Below are 18,943 nucleotides of genomic sequence, written 5' to 3'. Positions count from 1 at the left end.
GCACAAGCAGTCACTCATGACAGTGTGTTTTATGTGAGCGCTGAAAATTCCAACCGAAAACAGCTTGTACATTAAAAGGTGGCTGCTGAAGATATTTACTGCACTGTCATTTCCTGACCAGGGGCTTCCAGTGATGGATGAGTATTTTACACAGTTTCCTGGACAATCTCTACAAATTTTAGAAGTATGATCACCTGTTAGCTGTTGGAAGAAAATAAATACAGTTTTCTTATCACTTTCTCTATCAGGTGGGCAATTGTTACTCAAAAATCAAAATCTAATAGAGCAGTGATTTTCTCTTAGAGGAGTTTCTGAGCTGCAGCTTACAGCGTACACACTGCGCCCCCAGGAAAGAGCACAGACCTGGTGGTTCTGCGGTTCCCATGGTCACATAAATTAATTTTTTTCTAGTACCCATCATCTTGCCCCAAAGGGTGTGTGAAAAGTACATTTGTAGCTAAGTGCTGATTTTCAGTTGGATAACTGTTCCCTCCCAAATGTTCCATAATCTCTGGTCAGTTGATGTCTTGTATACTACTCCATCATGAGCTCGCCAACAAACAACTTTATAGTGCTACTGGGCAATTCTAGTTAAAAATCTTTGATTAACTGAGCAGAGGCTATGTTGGCAAAAATATGGATCTAGAATGTGAGAAAATTATATAAAGTCCCATAGTTTCTAATGCACTATTAAGGCCAATTCTGTATGTAGCAAAAGGAAAAAAGAACATGGAATTTTAGGTAGACTTGGTATAAAATCTGAGCTTCAATGGATAATTGAATGCCTTTGAGTCTTGGGTTTTAATAATCTCAGAGTAGCAGTAGGGACAAAGGGATGCAAAATGAATGGCTCCTGTGTGGTGATGCTTACCTTCTTTCACAATATTCTAAGGGAGCCATCTGCCATTGAAGACTTAGGGGTTCATTTGAAGACTCTGACCTGACTTGCCAATGCCTACACCAGTGAGGACTGAAATACTGTCTTATGAATGGCTTGTATTTATTAAACAGCACATTAATTTACAAAGCATTTGTTGCACCTTAAATACTACCACCATATTATAGACTGAGGAATAAAAGCAAAAGGAGGTTAGGTTGTTTTCTTAGATTCAGTGACTGAATAAGTCTGTGGCACAAGCCAGATGCTGTCTCTAGAGATACTGGAGCTGTTTTAGAGAAAACTGAAAACTTTCTTGGCAAAGAAAAGTGCTAAGGAGTTCAAAGCTGAGTCTCACAATAATAATGTCCTGAACTTACACTTATCCTCACAATAACTTTGTAAGGCAGACAGATGCCTCCATAAACTATCATACCAAGTACATCCAAGGTCACACACACCTCTGGGTCCTGGTCTCACAACTCCCACACGAAGCTCCACCCAAGGTCTAGCACCTACCAATTACATACATGTACCTTCCTTTTCTTCCATGAGGATGGATCAACCTCTGCCACTCTCTGAGGCCGAGCCCTGAGGCTGTGCTCTTGTACTACTGCTGGTGCTCTGGCAGCCGCACCCTCCCTACTGCATTGTCAAAGTTTACTCCTCCCTGTGATCATTTCCCTCAGCATATATGTTTGTTGTGATAACTCTAAACTTGTGGAGGGGGTGGAGAATCTTTGTGGTTTCCACTCCTCCTCCAGCTACAACCTCAATGTGTGGTTCCTTTTATAGCAAAACCCTTTGACAAAATTAACGAGGTTATGACCTCAGTTCTTCTCATACAATTTTTCTTTAAAAATTTTTTTTAAAAATTACTTTTATGTGTATACATGTATTGTCTGCATGTATGTAAGTGTACCTGTGTCACACAATGCTCATGGAGGACAGAAATGGGTGTCAGAGCCCCTGGAACTGAAGTTACGGACAGTTGCTTGTCACCATGTGGGTACTTGGATTTGAACCCAGGTCTTCTGCAAGAATAGTTAAGTATTATTCTTGCCTTCTGAGCCATCTCTCCAGTACCCCCATTTTTCTCCTGAACCCACACTAATCATGCTTTTAACTTTCTACTGTTCTCAAACAGTTGCTGTGAAAGTCACTAATGAACTATGTGTCAAGGACATCTATTTGGACATCTTTGTCTTCGAGCAGATCATACCAGATTCCAGGTCAGGTGGCCACTGTAGCTGGGACTGTTTCTTTAAGTGGTTGGTGTTTGTTCTCTGAAGGCTTAGGCTAGCAACAATGAGTGTGCCAATGAAAGCAAGAACATTTCAACTCTTCTGAGAAACTCAAAATGGCTACGGGTTTTAGGGATAAGATGATAGAGTAAGATGGTATTTGACTTTCAGGAAGTTTGGGGAGGAGAACCTTTCACAGGAAGCAATAGATAAGATGGTACAAAAAGGAAAGATGCCACTCCTCAGACCACTGAGAAATATGAACGTGCTTAAGGCCCTTTAAAAGATGAGTTTGCAGCCCTGATAGAAGTTCCTAGACAACTTTTCACTCCCAGGATTCACACTTATCTCTCTGTACCCCAACAACCTCCATCCTGGCCCTTAGTTTCCTTTTGCTTTGTCCTCAGCTGCAGCAGACCCAAAGTTAAGAATTGAGGAGCCACTGTCTAAGGTGTGATGTAGACAAATGAAGCCAGTTGGAAGCCATCTCTCCCACTGAAATGATAGAAAATAACTATGGTAGAGAGAGGAACCTCTTTCTTGGGAAGTTCATTTTTATATAAAAATCTTATAATGTGTTTTCATGGCCAGATGTCTTTTGCCATTACTATTATTTTAAAAGGTAAATGAATTTAAAAGGTATGTGAAGGTGGCTTCATGTAGGCTGAACTGGAGACCCAAGTGCATGTAAAAATATGCATCTGGTTTCTAAATAGTCTAAATAGTTGACTTTAAAATAATACAAGAATGACAACTCTAAATGAAAGAGACTCTCTAAAGGTTTGCAGAGGCATAGTAAATTATAATTTGATATGGTCAGTGGGACACTTCATACATGAAGTTAGATGGTTATAAATACAAGATGGCACACTTGGACACATGGACTCAATGAAAGGTGATGCTGGTGCCTCAGTAAAAAGAGGGGTGCTTTTACCTCTCCTCAATAGAAATCCTTGCCAACATACACTTAAAAATGGAAACTAAAGCTACTAAGGCAGAACAGGATGATTAATTCTCTAAAGGGAGTATGTTTATGCTATTTTATGAATCAAATCCCGGGCTTTCCCTTTTTTTTTTCCTTTAAGAAATTACAATTGATGTCTGTGTATGATATGCCCAGGACTCCTGCCAATAGCCGGGGCCACTGGTGACGGCAGCATAGATAGGCAAAGAGCCAGCTGCTATTCTTAGTACCAAACTCATAAGGGAATTCAATCCACACATCTTGTATTTGTGTTTCTGTGGAAATAAGCAGGATGAGAATATGTACTATTTTGCTATAAAATAGGAAGGCTCACTTAATTCCCCTAGGATTATTAATGTAAGGACTGAATCCAGGAGTACCACCCCAGATTTTCTTTTCTCTAAAATGGCTAGAAAGCTGAATTGCTCCTTAATGCAGGGAACCCACCAGCATAAAAATAAGAATAAAGGCTGTAAACTATATCCAGTGTTAGGTCGTATATGACCTTTGATAGAAACTTCTACTATCCTGCACGAACATTTTCACGCTCTCCAGAAACACATAAGACACAGGAATCCAGGAGAGAGGATAACAGAAGAAATATAAATAAGTGCAATTTGGCATCTGAATGAGGAAATATTTTAGCCAACAGTTGTTATGTGCCTTCTGCTAAGAAAGCAAGGCTAAGGCCCTGGCTGATGGCCCTTGGGGAACCCTCTCCACTGCAGCAAATATCAGTTATGGTTCAGAGAGGCATTCTTCCCTTTAAGTCAGTATTGATCCTCCATCACATTGTGGTTCTAATGGGCACTGGCTTCTTACGAGTGCCAACTCTCTGATGAAAAATAAGATTGAGCTTCTGTCTTTTGTGGTCAGTGGCAACCTGTAGCAGTGCTGACAGGAGGAAGAATACAGAACTCTGGTAGCCTAAGGTAACTTCAGTGAATTTCACTCTTCCTGAAATTTGGACTCTTCTTAAAATTCTTTGCCTTTTGCTCCTAACTTTTTCCTACTAAGGAGCTGTGTTGTTTCATTCTAGCAATGGCTTTACTAGGGAGAAAGAAGAGACTAATCCATAAATATATTTTTTAAGGCACCACTGGGTGTACATGATAGTAAAGTGTGTGAAAAATATATGTTTTTAATCTATGCAATAGCCCAAGTTAACACTGGCCACCAACAGCCCATACTCCCGGGGTTTCCTTACTGTTCATTTCCTGATACTATAAATAATTGTCTTCCCTTGGTTTCATTTTGCTCTTTGTCTCTCTCTCTCTCTCTCTCTCTCTCTCTCTCTATATATATATATATATATAAATATATATATATAGTTATTTTATCTACAGTCAAATTCTTTAAAAGTGCCAAGCACCTCAATGAAACCTAGTGCATAAAATGAAACAAACAAAATACTCTCCCTCATTTAAACACACAGAGCAGATAACTGAAGAAATCTCTGGATAGAGAATTACCTTTTCTTTCTCTATATTGCTCTCTTGAATAAAACTTTGACGGCAGCACAGGTGTTCTGTTAGTCTTCAGGCTGAAAGGCTTAATTGAGTGTAGGACTGGAAGGAATCTCATAACAGGTAGGGGGAGTCCAGTCCCTTTTTCCTGAAGGCAGTGGCTAGAGAAAACCTGCCATTCAGTTGCTTCCCTTTCTGATATAATATGTGACCTGATCCCCTTTCCAGATCTGCCTTTCTGGTGTTCACCTTTCTATTCAAGTCTTAGTAATCTCAATCCATACTTCTACTTAAACTATTCCCTAAAAGACCACCCAAAGCCTCAGAATTCCCAAGTGCAATGGAATTGTCTTTGCCTAATTTTCTCTTGACATATGCAACATTCTGGAATGTGTGAAATAATGACTTTGGCTGGCTTTTGTCCCAGTTCCTAGGAGGTGGTCTCTAAGCCCCAGAAATTTTGTTACTCATGGTCAGATTCTCAGACCTACCATTTGACAATGTAACTAATAATTTATGCTAATCAGGTGACTCCTGGTGGGCCCTATACAGTTTATAGTAATGAATGATTCAAGATGGGTGATGGTCAGACCTTCAAGACCAATCATGTGATGGAAGGTTGAGGTTTTGAGGTGAGTGAAGGCTGTTTGAGTTCACTTTTGTGGCCAATTATTCAATCAGTCGTATGTAAATACTCGAGCCTTAAACTAAGGACACTGAACTTCAGGTGAGTTTTTTTTGGGGAGTGGGGTTGGAGTTGTCCCTGAGTATCCATGGTAAATTTGGTTTTCTTTTGATACCAAAATCTGTGAATGCTCAAATCTCATAAAATGGTTTAGCATTTCACATCTTCCTATGTATTTTAAATCATCACTACTTAATAATATAAACAGTATGTAAAATTTTGTTATATTGTATTATTTAGGAAATAATGGTAAGAAAAAGAAGTTTGAATGGGTTTTTTAGTTCACAGTAGTTGAATCCAGATGTGAAATCCCTGGATATAGAAGACTGACTATACTCTGTGTATCATCCCATGTCCACATGCTGAGAGGGTGATCTGTCCCTGAAGACAGTGGAAGCTCTGAGTGTCTCTTCCTTTGACTGGTTCTGATTTGTATCTCTCCTATAATTAAGCTGTAATGGCATTATGCTTGCCTGAATTCTGTCACTCTAGCAAATTATTGAAATTGAGCTCTTAGGAATCACTGAATTTATATTCTACTGGGTAGAAGGTAAGTGTGGTCTGGGAACCCCAATCTTGTACCTGGTGTCTGAAATGAGATAATCTTTTGAATAATTATGAGCTGAGCAATTTTGATACCAGGTGCTTGGTGTCAGAAGTCCTTGTAGGATATTAGTTAAAGCTTAGAATGCTATTATTACATAATAATGTCAAATGATCACATGGCCTTTATGCTTAGCAAATATTTTCCTGACTTATCTGTGTATTTGGATATTTAAAAATTTTAAATTTATAACAATAATAATAGTTACTATCATTATTAGTGTGTGTATGCCATAGAGCACATATGGAGGTTCTGGGAGAACTTTTGGGAGTCAAGTCTCTCCTTTCATGTTTATGTGGGTGTCAGGGATTGAATTCAGGCCATCAGGCTTGAGCAGCAGGCACGTGTGGAACCACCTCATCAGCCCCATGTATTTCACCTATTTACCCTGTTTTATATATAAAGATGAGGATGCAGACCTAATTTTCTTTGAGGGCTAGAGATAAAAATATCCCCATATTTCTGGTTAACATAGTCTGTTGTGATAAGACCCCTTTACTTATTTACTTAATTATAATTCTGTGGGGTCATGATATATGGCCCAGGCTGACCTCAATCTTCTAATCCTCCTGCCTCAGCTTCCTGAGTGCTAGGATCACAGATGTGTACCATTGTGCCTGACTCTATTTTTTGATGCTTTGCTTTTCAGTCTTCTTTGGTCTTTTATTCTACTTTCTCAAATGAATTCTACCAAACAATCAGTTCTCTTGTGGTCATTTCTCACAGACAGATACCTGGCCTGCCTTTCTGCTGTTCTTGCCTTCTCTTCTTCAGGGTTTCAAAGCTCCAACTATCTCCTTTCAGAAGACTGAATTTTCAATTCCAGCTCTGACAATACAACTTTAGCACTGTCCATCATAGCACCTTTACATATATCAACAGAAGCACTCTACTGGAATTCCAAATTTAAGCACACACACTCACACCAAACTTGTATGCCCTGAACAGCTTCCTTGTCCTTCTGTGTATCAGTCTTGCTCTTGACAGCTAACCAGGCCACCATGTTTTTGATTACTGAAATGTGGCTTACAAGGCATGAAGTGTTTTCTAAAACTGCCTGTCACGTAGTTGGTATGTATAATTTAATCAGTTGCTCTCTGTGTGTTTTTCTTTTCCCTTTTGTTTTTTGAGAAGGGTCTCTCTGTAGCCCTAGCTGGTCTGGAACTTGCTGTATAGACCAGGCTTGCCTTGATCTCACAGAGATGGGGCTGCCTCTGCCTTTGCCTCTGCCTCCCAAGTGCTGGGATTAAAGGCATGTGCCACTGCACCCAGCTGCTCTGGTGGTTTTTATGAGAAAGAGGTTTGAGAAATAACAGGGATATGGTCTGACAGAATAGTTAATAAGCACATACTATTAATCTAAAAAATCCTTTAGATGCTGTTTTTGGGTTTTTACAGAAACCCTAAAAAATAAGCATTATACCTACATGTTAGAGAAGAAATTGAAGTTTAGAGAAATCTATGCACTGCCAAGCCCATACAGGTTTTGCTATTTGCTTCTGGAGAATTTGGTCTAAATATCAGGCCCCCATGTTTGGGAGGCCATAGAAAACATACTGGGAAATGGAAAGAGCACTTGCTATGAGGAAGGGTCTCAGAGGAAGCTAATCCTCAGTATGAAGCACCTGGAGCCTACAATGGAAAGGAACTAGCTAAATAACATACTTAGGGAGCTATTTTTCTGAAGCCATTCCCAAATAGTACAGCTCACAGTGTACTTCCAAACATTTCCCTTAGTTTATATTTTGCATACTTTCTAATTCCACATTAGATATTTCAAATGTACAGATGTTTTCTGAATGGGTAACTTATGCTATTTCTATTCCATTTCATTTTGATTCATGGGCTCATATTACACAGACCCTCTGGATTAGAAAGACCACAGTTACTTCGCAGAATCCAATGCTTAAATTCCATTTACTTATCTTTGAAAGTGGTTTGCTTAAGTCTGAAGAGCTCTAGTCACAGCCTCACCATCTCATAGTCGTAAGGCAATATACTCCTTCGGGCAGCTCTAAAAATCACGCTTTACTCTGTATTTATCTGGCATTGGTTTCTGCCATACTTTTTGTCAATGGCTCTACTACTCTCCCCTGCTCCCCGCCCCACTCTGCCAATCAAGGCTATATCAAGTAAATGAAATTCCTTTTTCACCCACCAGGCCTTCAAATATCTAAAAATAGATCATATTCCCCAAATCTCTGCTTCAAGCCAAAGAGCTGTAGTATGCAACTGTTCCTTGTTATCATGAGTTGGAATAATGAGTAAGACAATTTATTGGGGAACTCTGTGGGTGTTCAGCTCTTCATGTTAGGTGCTAAGTGGTGCAAAATTGCATCCACTTAGTAAGTTCAAAATTCTGAAAAAAAAAAAAAAAGGCCAACTAGGAGGTTCTATACTACCAAATAATACATGAGCATGCTCACAGAATCCTTCTGATTATAACCTATAGGTTTAATAATTAAGGTTCATTGTCAGTACATGCTTAATAAGGATGTGCTTAAAGTGAAGGCCACTTTATACAAAAATAATTTTATGGATGACAACATGCACAGGAAAGCTACTTTATTCTTTCCAGCCAATCACTAAATACATATATATTACATCAACTGTATCCCAGCACAGTAATATGTTCAAGTAGTAAGAAAATTACCCAACATCTAGCTGTAACATAACTTGCTGGAATGTAAACTCCATGAAGGTGGGCATCTCTTCTGTCCATTTCACTGCTTGTATTCACACTCTCTCCCCACTTCTCAGCACAGTGCTTCATATACCTTATCTGTTGAGTGACTGGACCTACGCAAGGCATTATTTTATCATGTTGTTTCACTTAATGTTTTATATTAATCTGCTCTAAAGAAAATAACGTGAGGAAAACAATAGCTGGGTAAAAACTGAGTTATGAGCTGGGTGTGGTGGTGCATATCTTTAACTACAGCACTCAGGAGTCAGAGGCAGATGGATCTCTGTGAGTTCGAGGTCAGCATGGCTTCCATAGCTTATTCCAGGCCAACCAGGGCTACACAGTGAGACCCTGTCTCGATCATAAAAGTGAGTTATGACATTTTAGTTTTAAAAAATTATTTCATTTATTATTTTAATTTTATGTATATGAGTATTTTGCCTGCATGTAGGTAGGTGCATCCATGTCATGCAATGTCTGTGGAAGTCAGAAGAAGGTGTTGGATATCCTGGAACTGGAGTTATGGACATTTGTTAGCTGCCATGTAGGTACTGGGAATCAAATTCAGGTCCTTTGTAAGAGCAACTGGTGCTCTTAACCACTGAGTCATCTCTCTAGCCCCTGACATTTTGGTTTCTTTGAAGCAGATATATATAAAATCTTTCTGACCCCTTGAGGGTCCAGCATTGAATATAGAATAGCATTGTCCAAAAGAAATAAGTAAAAGTCACAAAATGGGTTATAAATGCAACATAAAAATTTATGGAAGCTACATTATATATTGAGAAAACCAGGTAAAATTAATCTTAACAATTTAGCTCAGTATAAATATTTCAAAATGGAAGCAAAAAACATCACGTTACCAAAGTCTTTAACACTGTTTTTGGTTTTTACAAAGGAGATGCTGTCTCATATCTATAATACACCTTGTTTCCAACTAGTCATATTTCAAGAGCTCAAGGCCAGCTTCTGTTTTGCAACTGTTCTAGGCCGAATATAGGTGAGGAGTTTCCCACAGTGCTGATTAACCTATAATATTTTTTGGTTTAGAGATCTTTACAGAAAATTTCAGTGATGAGTAGCTTTCTCTCCAGTTGGACTGTTACTATTAGACCATTAATGATTGTCTATGGTCATACCACCCTGATCTTGTAAGATAAGCAGTGTTGGGTCTGTTTGGTATTTGGATGGGAAAAAGCTAATAATTATAATCATCACTATTACAACATTAGTAACATAACAAAAACAACTTTAAAAATATAGTTAATATTTCAATTGCAATAATTTCTACATTAAAGGAAATTAATATCATCCATTTTCCCAGGCATACTAAAAATACTTCTGTATTTTATTTATAAGTTCCTATACAGGAACACTAGTTTAGTTTGCTAAAATAAGTCACTAAAATGAAGATTACCAGGCCCACCTCTGAGGGACTAGTAAATGTTGCTTAGTTCTGTGTTGACAGGTTTTGATCCATTATCAAATACAAATGTGCTATTTGAACTTTGTATGGAAGTAAATAGCAGATAGCAATATGTTCTTGATACTGAGAGAAGAAACTCCCCTAATACATAATTTATTGAAAGTAGTAATCAATAAATGAAAGATAATGTACTGATAGAATTAGTTATTATAAAAGGAAAATCAATGGCATGAAAGCAGAGCTCTAGGACCCAGTCTTCATTGTGACTGTGTCTTATATACCCATGGAACCAGTTACACATTCTTGGTAACTTGGATTTTGTGAACGGCAAAATAGACAATATCCAAAGATTAAAAATATATTCATTAAATTCAAGTTCTAATTCTGACAAATCTGCCACTACTGCCCATGCTTTTGACATGCTTATCCCTGTGAGCATAGGGAAATCACACTGCCATTCAGAAAAAAAAAAATTTTTTTTTTACTTCATAGTTGTGTACCAGGAAAGCCACAAGTACCTAATTCATTAAACATGATGAATTACAAATTCTTTCTTTACAAATGAAGTTGGCTTGTATTGCCTGCCATCCTACTTATGCTGGACCAGGACCTATCTTGGGGTGAGGATCACAGACATCATTAGTAAAAGCTGATAGACTGGCCTACTTTGTCCTCTTCAAGGCATAGTAGCATTATGGAGCCCTAGATTGATGGTACCAGGTTTATTATGACATATGGAACTTTTTCTAAAAGTTTAGTCTCACGTACTTCTAAAAGAAATGAAATAAAGCATCTGCCCTGAGTCATGGATATCACCTTAAAAGGAGCAGCTTAGGCTAGCCCATTATTTCCTCCTACTGCCAGTCTTAAAGAAGTGAATGCCTCAGAAGACCTTCTTCAGTCTCTGCTGTTACATACTTGCAGATACTGGCTTTCTTCCCCCAGGCTAATTTTGTACAGGTAACTTTGGAAGAAGTGCTGATGTGAATTTCTCTGAGCTCACACTCTGTGCACAGTGCCAGATCTATGACATGAATTCTAGTGAACACCTCAAGCAAGGATCTCACTGCACTTCAAAGGAGAGACTGGTTTTAAAGGTAATTCACAAGGCACCTGTTCTTGTGGAATCCCTCTTCACATTATTTTGCTGTTAAAGTTTCATCTCTACTTTCTTCGCCCACTGATACGACAGGGCTCACATGATATCTTTAAGGAAAAAGGTTACCGGTATGGAAAAAAAGAGTTAATATAGCAGGAAATAACCATCAAATCCAGAGAAATGTTGAATGGCTTTAAGTCATCTGAAGTATAGAGGGATAACATAGCAGCTGAGGGTGCATATAAACCTTTTTCTAGAACTAGGGATGTAGATGAGACAATCCCTGGTGCTCAAACTGTAATCTGACTTCTGATTGTTTGGGCTGAGTTACAGAATATCGACCTTCATTTTAAAGGTGAGATTTCTGATCAGCAAAATAACTCAGGCAAAGAGGACCTTTCTTAAAAGTTGTTCCTTTTTTAATGAGGAAAATAGCAAAAGGAATAAGTCAAAGTCACTTCAGATATTTTCTTGCAAATAAAACTCAGTTTGGTCTCTGTGAAACCCCAGGCCTGCACTGATATCTCTGAAAAATTGAGTTCCTATAAACAGCTCATTTTTAATGCTTCCTTGGCTGAGCCTGTGCTTCCTAAGACTCTGTGGACACACAAACCGATCTGGCCACACAATTCCCTCCTTCCATTTACTGCTATAGATTCCTGCCTCGGGCTTTTTTTTTGCCAGCAGGGACTGTTAACTCAAAGACTTGCTTCTACTTTCTTCCTGGAGCTTTGGAACACCTCCTGTCTCTATGGTAACATAAAACACAGCACTAGAAATGTACCATACAGTGGGCAGGAAAAAAAATCAGAGTACAGTACTCTTGGCAAGCTAAAGAAGGGGCCGAAAGCAGGGGAACAGACAAGGAGGAAAGATGGGTAATTGTCCCTTGTTCCATTTGTCACGCATCTCTCAGAAGAGCTACAAGTGTCAGTACAGAAGAGACCTTGGAGTATATGGAACTGTGTAACCCACATAGTATTTGAAATTGGAAAGAATGTATTGGAGAGCCACAATAGCTATAAATGTCTAGCAATTCACAGTTCATTTAACTACTGAGAAAAATCAGTTCTCTGTTAAATGATATAAAGTATGCAAAGAAGAAAAACACAAAACACTCCAGTATGGTTTATGTGGAAGACAAAGCAAGATATGATAGTATCACATGGAAATTTTTTCACTGCTCAGCATAATATAAAATATCTCAATCTTTTAAAGTGAAGCATTGTAATAAATACATATCTATCATTTATATCATTTCATCCATTCAGAATAATCAGAAGATTTAGAATGCTGAATTATTACTCAATTTTAATCTCTTTCCTGGCCACAAACAGCATTTTAAATTCAAAGTTTGTCTTAGAAATGTGATAAACTATATGAGGGGAAGTAAGGCAGGCAACTTGAAAACATCTGTAAGCCCACATACATATTACAAAAAACATACTATTACCTAATAAAAATATATACCATACACAGGTACTCTCTAAATGTTCTCAAAACATTTCATGTGTAAGAAATGTTCCTTAGCATCACTACCGGGTGCTGGCTATGAGCACAGGGAGATCTCCTGAAGATGCTATGGAGACTGCTTGGCTTCAGAGCACCAGTGCAGGCTCTGCTGCTCCATATAAGCACCTGCACTCAGAGTGAAACAAGCTGATTCTGACTGCTGAAACAGTACGCTGGCAATCAGAATAGTGGAAACTAACCTTATTTGTAGAACTCCTTTGTAAACTCAGTTTTCTTTCCCTAATCTTTTTTTTTTTAAAACCCAGTCTACTAAGATGTAGATATAGCTATAGCCACTAGAGGTCAGCCAGTTACACCTGTCACCAACAGACTTTCGTTGGCATTGTACCTCATGTAGTAATTTTAAAAACATGGAACATATTACATCCCCTTAAAATTACATGTAGTAGTATGTTGTTTATTTTATTTCTAGGGCATTTACAGCTGTGAATGAGAGTACTTTCCTATACTGGCTCTAATTTTATTAGAAAGAGGAAAGAAACCATTGTAATTAGTGGAATCTAGATGTCTATAATTAATGAATCTCAGGACATAAGGAGGCTGCTAGAGTTGAATACAGAAGCAGTGTGTCTACAGTTTTATGAAGTTCATTTGGTGAATGAACCCTTCCCATGAGTCATTTTATTCCTCTAACATCCTGTGCATATTTTCTCCATATATAGCATGTATCTACAAACCAATATATCAGAACGAACATTAATTATAATGGGGGACATCATGCAACTATTTAGTGAGATTTATTACATGGCACATCAGAGCATGTTAATAACACAATTTTGAACTACAACACAACCCACAAAAAGCTTAAGTTTAGCAAAATACAGTTCTAACACAATTATATTCACCCAAACTTCATCAATCAAACAACTGTAGCTATTTTCTTCTTTTAGGCTACATTGTATAAAAGGCTGATAATATAAAGGATGCTAACCTGCTTGAGCACATTAGTGTCAGCTATATGCTTGGTACCCACTGTGAATTACCACACAGCTGAATAAAGTCTGAGGAAGGAGGTTTTGAAAGGTGTAGAAACTTGCTCAGGCATGAGGAAGGTTGAGTTCCTGGCTCCAAACTACAGTGCTGCTGTTTAACATTTTACAGTAGCAAATGCCAAAAGAGAAGCATGTAGCACACTACATTAACATCAGGAACCAAGAGAGAACTATCAGACGCTTCATTTTTACCTACACTATTTCTGACAAATATGTTAAAAAGCTACTGAGCTCTCTAGTGAGAGACAACCAGGAGTATTTACTTCCAGGGATTGCACTTGAATGGTATAAAGTACTGTCTGTACTTGTCCCTGATGCTATGTAGCTAGTTATTCATAGAAACAGCAAAATCCATGGCCCAGACAAGCTAGTGCCTTAGAAAATACTCAGTTACCTCTGATATTATTGCACATAAAACTTTATATTTTAATACTATTCACGTCAATTGGAAGGTTTAGTTTTCAAAAAAATTTTCTAACTTCTCAAATGAGCTAATCACAAAGGCCTCAATTTATTTTAAATGTTAAATAAAGCTTTGTGTCGTCTTTCTTAGTAGTAATCAGTGCTGGAAGAAACTTTTTAGGAAATGATGCAATTCCTTAAGCTGCTTAATATATATATTTGTGTAGTCAACTCTTGTTTCTGATCATCTGGATCTCTGAAATCTCACTAGTACACCCTCCTGACGGCCATGATGCTACCTGCCATTGACCTGCCACTGGACTTCTTTCTCGCCTTCACGGCCTGATCTGCCTTGCCATGTGGTCATCTACTAACAAGAACATAGACTGTTCTTTCTGTCCCTGGTATTAAAAACACAAGTGTAATATTTCATCATAAGAATCTATACTCAAGAGGACAGAAACTACATTTCATGATTCTTTGTTATACTAAGTACAAGATGGACAATGTTTTTGTTCATTTGTCAGAAAATATGGAAACTATACAGTGTTGTACTGGGTGTCAGAAGTGCGGAGAATGTGCAGACATGGTCCATGCCCAAAGTAAGCCAAAAATCCAACCACATTTATATGGTGTATCTACAGGGATGTAATCTGTTTATAATTAGCGGCATATAACAGAGAAAGAGCAGGAATAGCTATAGTTTTAAATGCTGATTATGCCTTTTTAAAAAGTTTTTGAGATAGGAACTTTCCATGCAGCCCAGACTGCATCAACATCGAGATGATTCTATCTGCCCCTGCCTCCTCAGTTCTGGGATTACACCTCACTCGGCTGTATGCCTCTTATTGTAAAAAATAAAAATGCTGGTATCTAAAATACTAAAGCCAAAAGTTTAAGTGCTATTATGTGTGTTTTCAAAAGAAAATGCATAGGGCAGAGGCACTTGTAGAGGTAGGTGGTGAATGAAGGGGAATGTAAGCAGAAGGTGATAAGGACTAATTAGAAAGATGGTCTAGTAGACTAGCATATCCCTCACTGAAACACAGAGGGAAGAAGAAAGAATCTCTGAAAAAAATGCAGGTATGTAGTATTCAAATCTGAACAGCCTAGAGAGGATGAAGTGGACGAATACGCGACAAGTGGATTTATGCTCCCAACTCCAGACTCTTGACCCATGCTCCAGACCTCATTGAGAACGGTGTTTCACTGAATTCCACTTACTCTCCTGTTGCCAGTACCCCACTAACAGAAGTTAACAGATGGCTCAAACTCATCACTCTGCCTTGAGCTTCTCCTACTTCACAGTTGGAAGCAGAGCAAAAGTGCTTTGGCACAAGTCGACTCTGACAAAGTCTCCTTAATTCTACTCCCATTATTCATTCCCACACCACCCTGTTAGCAGAAAAACCTGCCTAACATCCCATACATGGTAAGTATTTAAATATGTCTCCTCTACGATGTTCTGCAAAACAAAGTAGGCCAATTCCAGTCTGATGGTGATGATAGACCTACCCCTCTCCCCAGTTCTTTCTCAGGCCCAATGAGGTTGTTAGTAACCCTATAATTAAAAAAAAAAAAAATCAAGATGAAGAGCCCAGCTTACTGTCTGTGAGACCACGATTCCGTTCCTACTTTGCTGCTGGAATTCTCTTCTGCATCCCCTGGCTCTCAGGGGGCTGTGAGGGTCTCCCTTGGCAAACTGAAAGCTTTCATGGGAGGCAAGGTTAGCCTTATCCCATTCCCTACTTTTTCTACAGATTTGGTTTCCACTGAGCTCACAACCTTTTCATTTATCAAGTACTCCTCTTATTGATTTATTTGTTCTTTGGATTTACATGAGAGAGAATCAAAAAACTGTTTCCTCTGGCTTCTCTGGTTAGTTGCAAACTGGGTATTTGTGACTACCTAGATGAGAGGACTTCTATTATGGGGTTCTATACAAAAGGAGAAATTTTAAGCCTTTCCTCTCCACTCTGTCATTACTTTTTATATCCTTCTAGAATTCTCAATCGTTCTAGGCACTTCCTTTTCTTTTTCCTATTTGTTCTTTTAGAAACCACGAATACTCTAGCCTGACAGCCACCTGTAAGCTGAATTTTTACATCTTTTAAAACAAAAAAGTGATCAAGTAATTCAAAGAATTTCTATATAAAAGCTCTTTGAAAAGTGCAGACCACCATGTGAACATAAGGCACTGTTAAGGATGTTCATTGCAAACCTTGGAAGTCTGATGTCTGGGCCTCTTCTGATGGTTACAGCAGACAGATAGCAAGACATTCCTAAGGACAGGCAACACTGGGTTAAAACAGAACTACTGATATTCTTAGAATTCAATCAAGATATCTTTAAATGTAAAAGGAAAGAAATGTCATTTCTAAGCCTTTTAATGTAGTATTTCTTCAGGAAACTGGTTTATGCTTACATATATTATTACAATTATGTTTATGGTGATAAATCCCATGATATATATTTATGTGCTAGTTTGATGGTGATAAGGTGGGTAGATATCCAAACTTTGAATGACAGAGTTGCTGGTAACAGCAGTTAGAATGCTTATGCAGTACGGCTCTTTGTTTAAAATAATCTGACAGCTTATTGGTAATGCATGATGATAGAAATACACTTAATCCGAAGCTTGAGGAGTTCAGGGGTCTAGAATTATTTGGTAAGAAACAATTATGGACAGCTTTTTTGGGGGCTGTAGGATGGGAAGAGATTTTCCTTTCTTAGAGCCAGAGACACATTTCACATTTTCCTAAAATGCTGGTGCTTCTACAAACAACTTCCTTCCATTCTCACCTTCAAATATCTTGAGCGAGACACATCTGTGACTTTTTTTTTTTTTTGAGTGGTAATGAACACATTACATTCATGAATAAAGAAGGAATGAAGAAACTGACTAAAATGATTCACTACTAATTCTTGTTTAAATTTCAGTCCCTTGATTTTGTATTCTTGCTATTTCTAAGGGTTTCACTAATTTTGCTGGTTACCACAAAAGCAGGTGTGTGGACATAATAGTACATGTAGTGTCCAGTGAATCCTCCCAGGAGGTGGTTTCCAAAAAAGAAACCAAGCTCATGAAGTCAAGTGGATTACTCTAGAACAGAAGTGGGGGAAAGTAGAACCCTGATGAAAAGTCAAAGTTTCAGTAAGTGGGGGAAAGTAGAACCCTGATGAAAAGTCAAAGTTTCAGTTTTCGGTGGCATGCTGCCATTGTCTCCTGGGTTATAAACACTTGTTCTGTTCAAAGAGGGGGCTCTCCATTGTAGTAGCTTGTTAATACAATGAGATGGGTAACAGTGATAGAAGATGACATTGTTATCGGTGGTGTGGATAGAGGGCAATGTCCTAGAGCTACAGAAGACTCAAGTAGCTACAGGCTTAGTGAGCTTGTACTAAAAATGTGAAGAAGAATAAAGTTAGTTTTGCTGATAATAAATCTTACCATTATACAGAATCTATTTGAGGGCTGATTTGCTTATTTTGAAATTTCTGTTTTTCTTTTATTTGGTTTTAATATGTGGCAAACTAAAGCATATTCAAAGTTAATACTGCAAAGGTCAAAACTTGAAAATCTGTAAACTAGATGTAGCAGCGCTTGTCATTCAGGGTGAGCTTTTTGTCAGTCAAAAAACAAATACTTTGTGATGTTTAAGATCCTTTTTTATTGTCAAGGTCTGTAATTGTATACAGAGAATAAATGACAATAAAAAATAGCATGACAAACATTTACTGGTAGAATTTTCATAGAAAATGCAGCATAGCCCCAGAAAACATGAAACTCAATCATTCAACCTTTTTGAAACAAAAGCAAAAAGACAGAACTCATAGTAAGACAGGACAGTTTTAAGTTGGAGAGTTTATTTAGTATCTGAGAGATGCCACATACCTCTTTTTAAAAAATCTTATAATGTAAGAATAACAACACAAAGCATATGTATTGACATCAATATTCTACCTGAAAAAATTAGCTTACAGGTGGCTGTCAGGCAAGAGTATTCATAAGTTCTACAAGAACAAATAGGGAAGCACTTGGAGCTTTTCAGGAAAAAGGCACTAGTTGTTAATAAACTCAAGTATCTTCTATTGAGATCATGTGTACAATGTGCTCACTGATAAAACAAGGTCTTCAGGTTTTAGCATACTCATTTTACACACACATTTACTTTGCTGTATCAAAGATTCTCTGCATTCCTTTGGGCTAAAGGCCTAAAAAGTTTTGTAGGAGATCTGGAAGCCTTTTGCCTGGCTGGTGTCAGAGGGTTATCAGCTTACACAGCCAAGGTAGGCATATCCTAAAGTTGATCCTGCCATCACACATCCTCAGGCAAAACCATGTGCACCAAAGCGTTGCAGAAACAGCCTTCTGAAGTAGAACAGAGCACCAGCACAAGAGTGAAAAACAGAGCAATGACCAGAAGCTTTCATGATCTCTGACAAGTAATGGTATATAAAACAGTCTCAGCTTCAGAGCAAATGCTGGGGGACCATGTAAGAGCACCAGTCATTTCTCTTTGTCTGCTCCTGGTTGAGCTTCCCTGTAAAGAGTGAGTCTAGACCAAGAGGCAATATTAAAAACAAAAGGTTAGAGATCATCATGGGACATTAATTATGCAAAGGAAGGCAAACTGAATTTAATCAGAAGCGGCAGACTCAGTGCAGGAAGAATTTTCTCTTTTTGACAGAAGCAGTTAGGAAAACATTTATGGTAATACTGCAGCATCTGCTGATTATAGTCAAAGCTGCAGGACACCAGCATTAAATCACTGAGCCATCCTGACAGCTCCTGGGTGCTCCAGTCACATAGACAGCAATTTACAGTGAAACTCATCCAAGTCTGAAAATCAGCCAACATGCTTAAACCAGAGAGAAGTAACTTAGATCAAACTTCAAAGGAATTACAGCTGATCAAATTCTTTATCTAATATAAGCATGTGTCCTAAATGAACACACACACAC

The 18,943-nt window shown here is 38.2% G+C and overlaps 1 protein-coding gene across 3 annotated transcripts in view; it reads right to left on the bottom strand.

Moving 5' to 3' along the window:
• Positions 1–18,943, bottom strand: part of Diaph3 (diaphanous related formin 3) — a 545,702-nt gene that overhangs the window by 2,223 nt on the left and 524,536 nt on the right. The window contains exon 28 of one of the 3 annotated variants that reach the window (XM_029558567.1): positions 16,200–16,260. The exons of the other annotated variants lie outside the window; for them this stretch is intronic. Coding sequence (XP_029414427.1) covers positions 16,200–16,260 — 61 coding nt within the window. The remainder of the gene's footprint in view (positions 1–16,199; positions 16,261–18,943) is intronic. 3 annotated transcript variants of the gene reach the window in all.

Source organism: Nannospalax galili, unplaced genomic scaffold (genome assembly GCF_000622305.1).
Source record: "Nannospalax galili isolate Female #2095 unplaced genomic scaffold, S.galili_v1.0 scaffold308, whole genome shotgun sequence".
NCBI lineage: Eukaryota > Metazoa > Chordata > Mammalia > Rodentia > Spalacidae > Nannospalax > Nannospalax galili.
The sequence above is the reverse complement of the archived record's forward strand: the minus strand, read 5'-3'. Positions and strand labels throughout refer to the sequence as shown.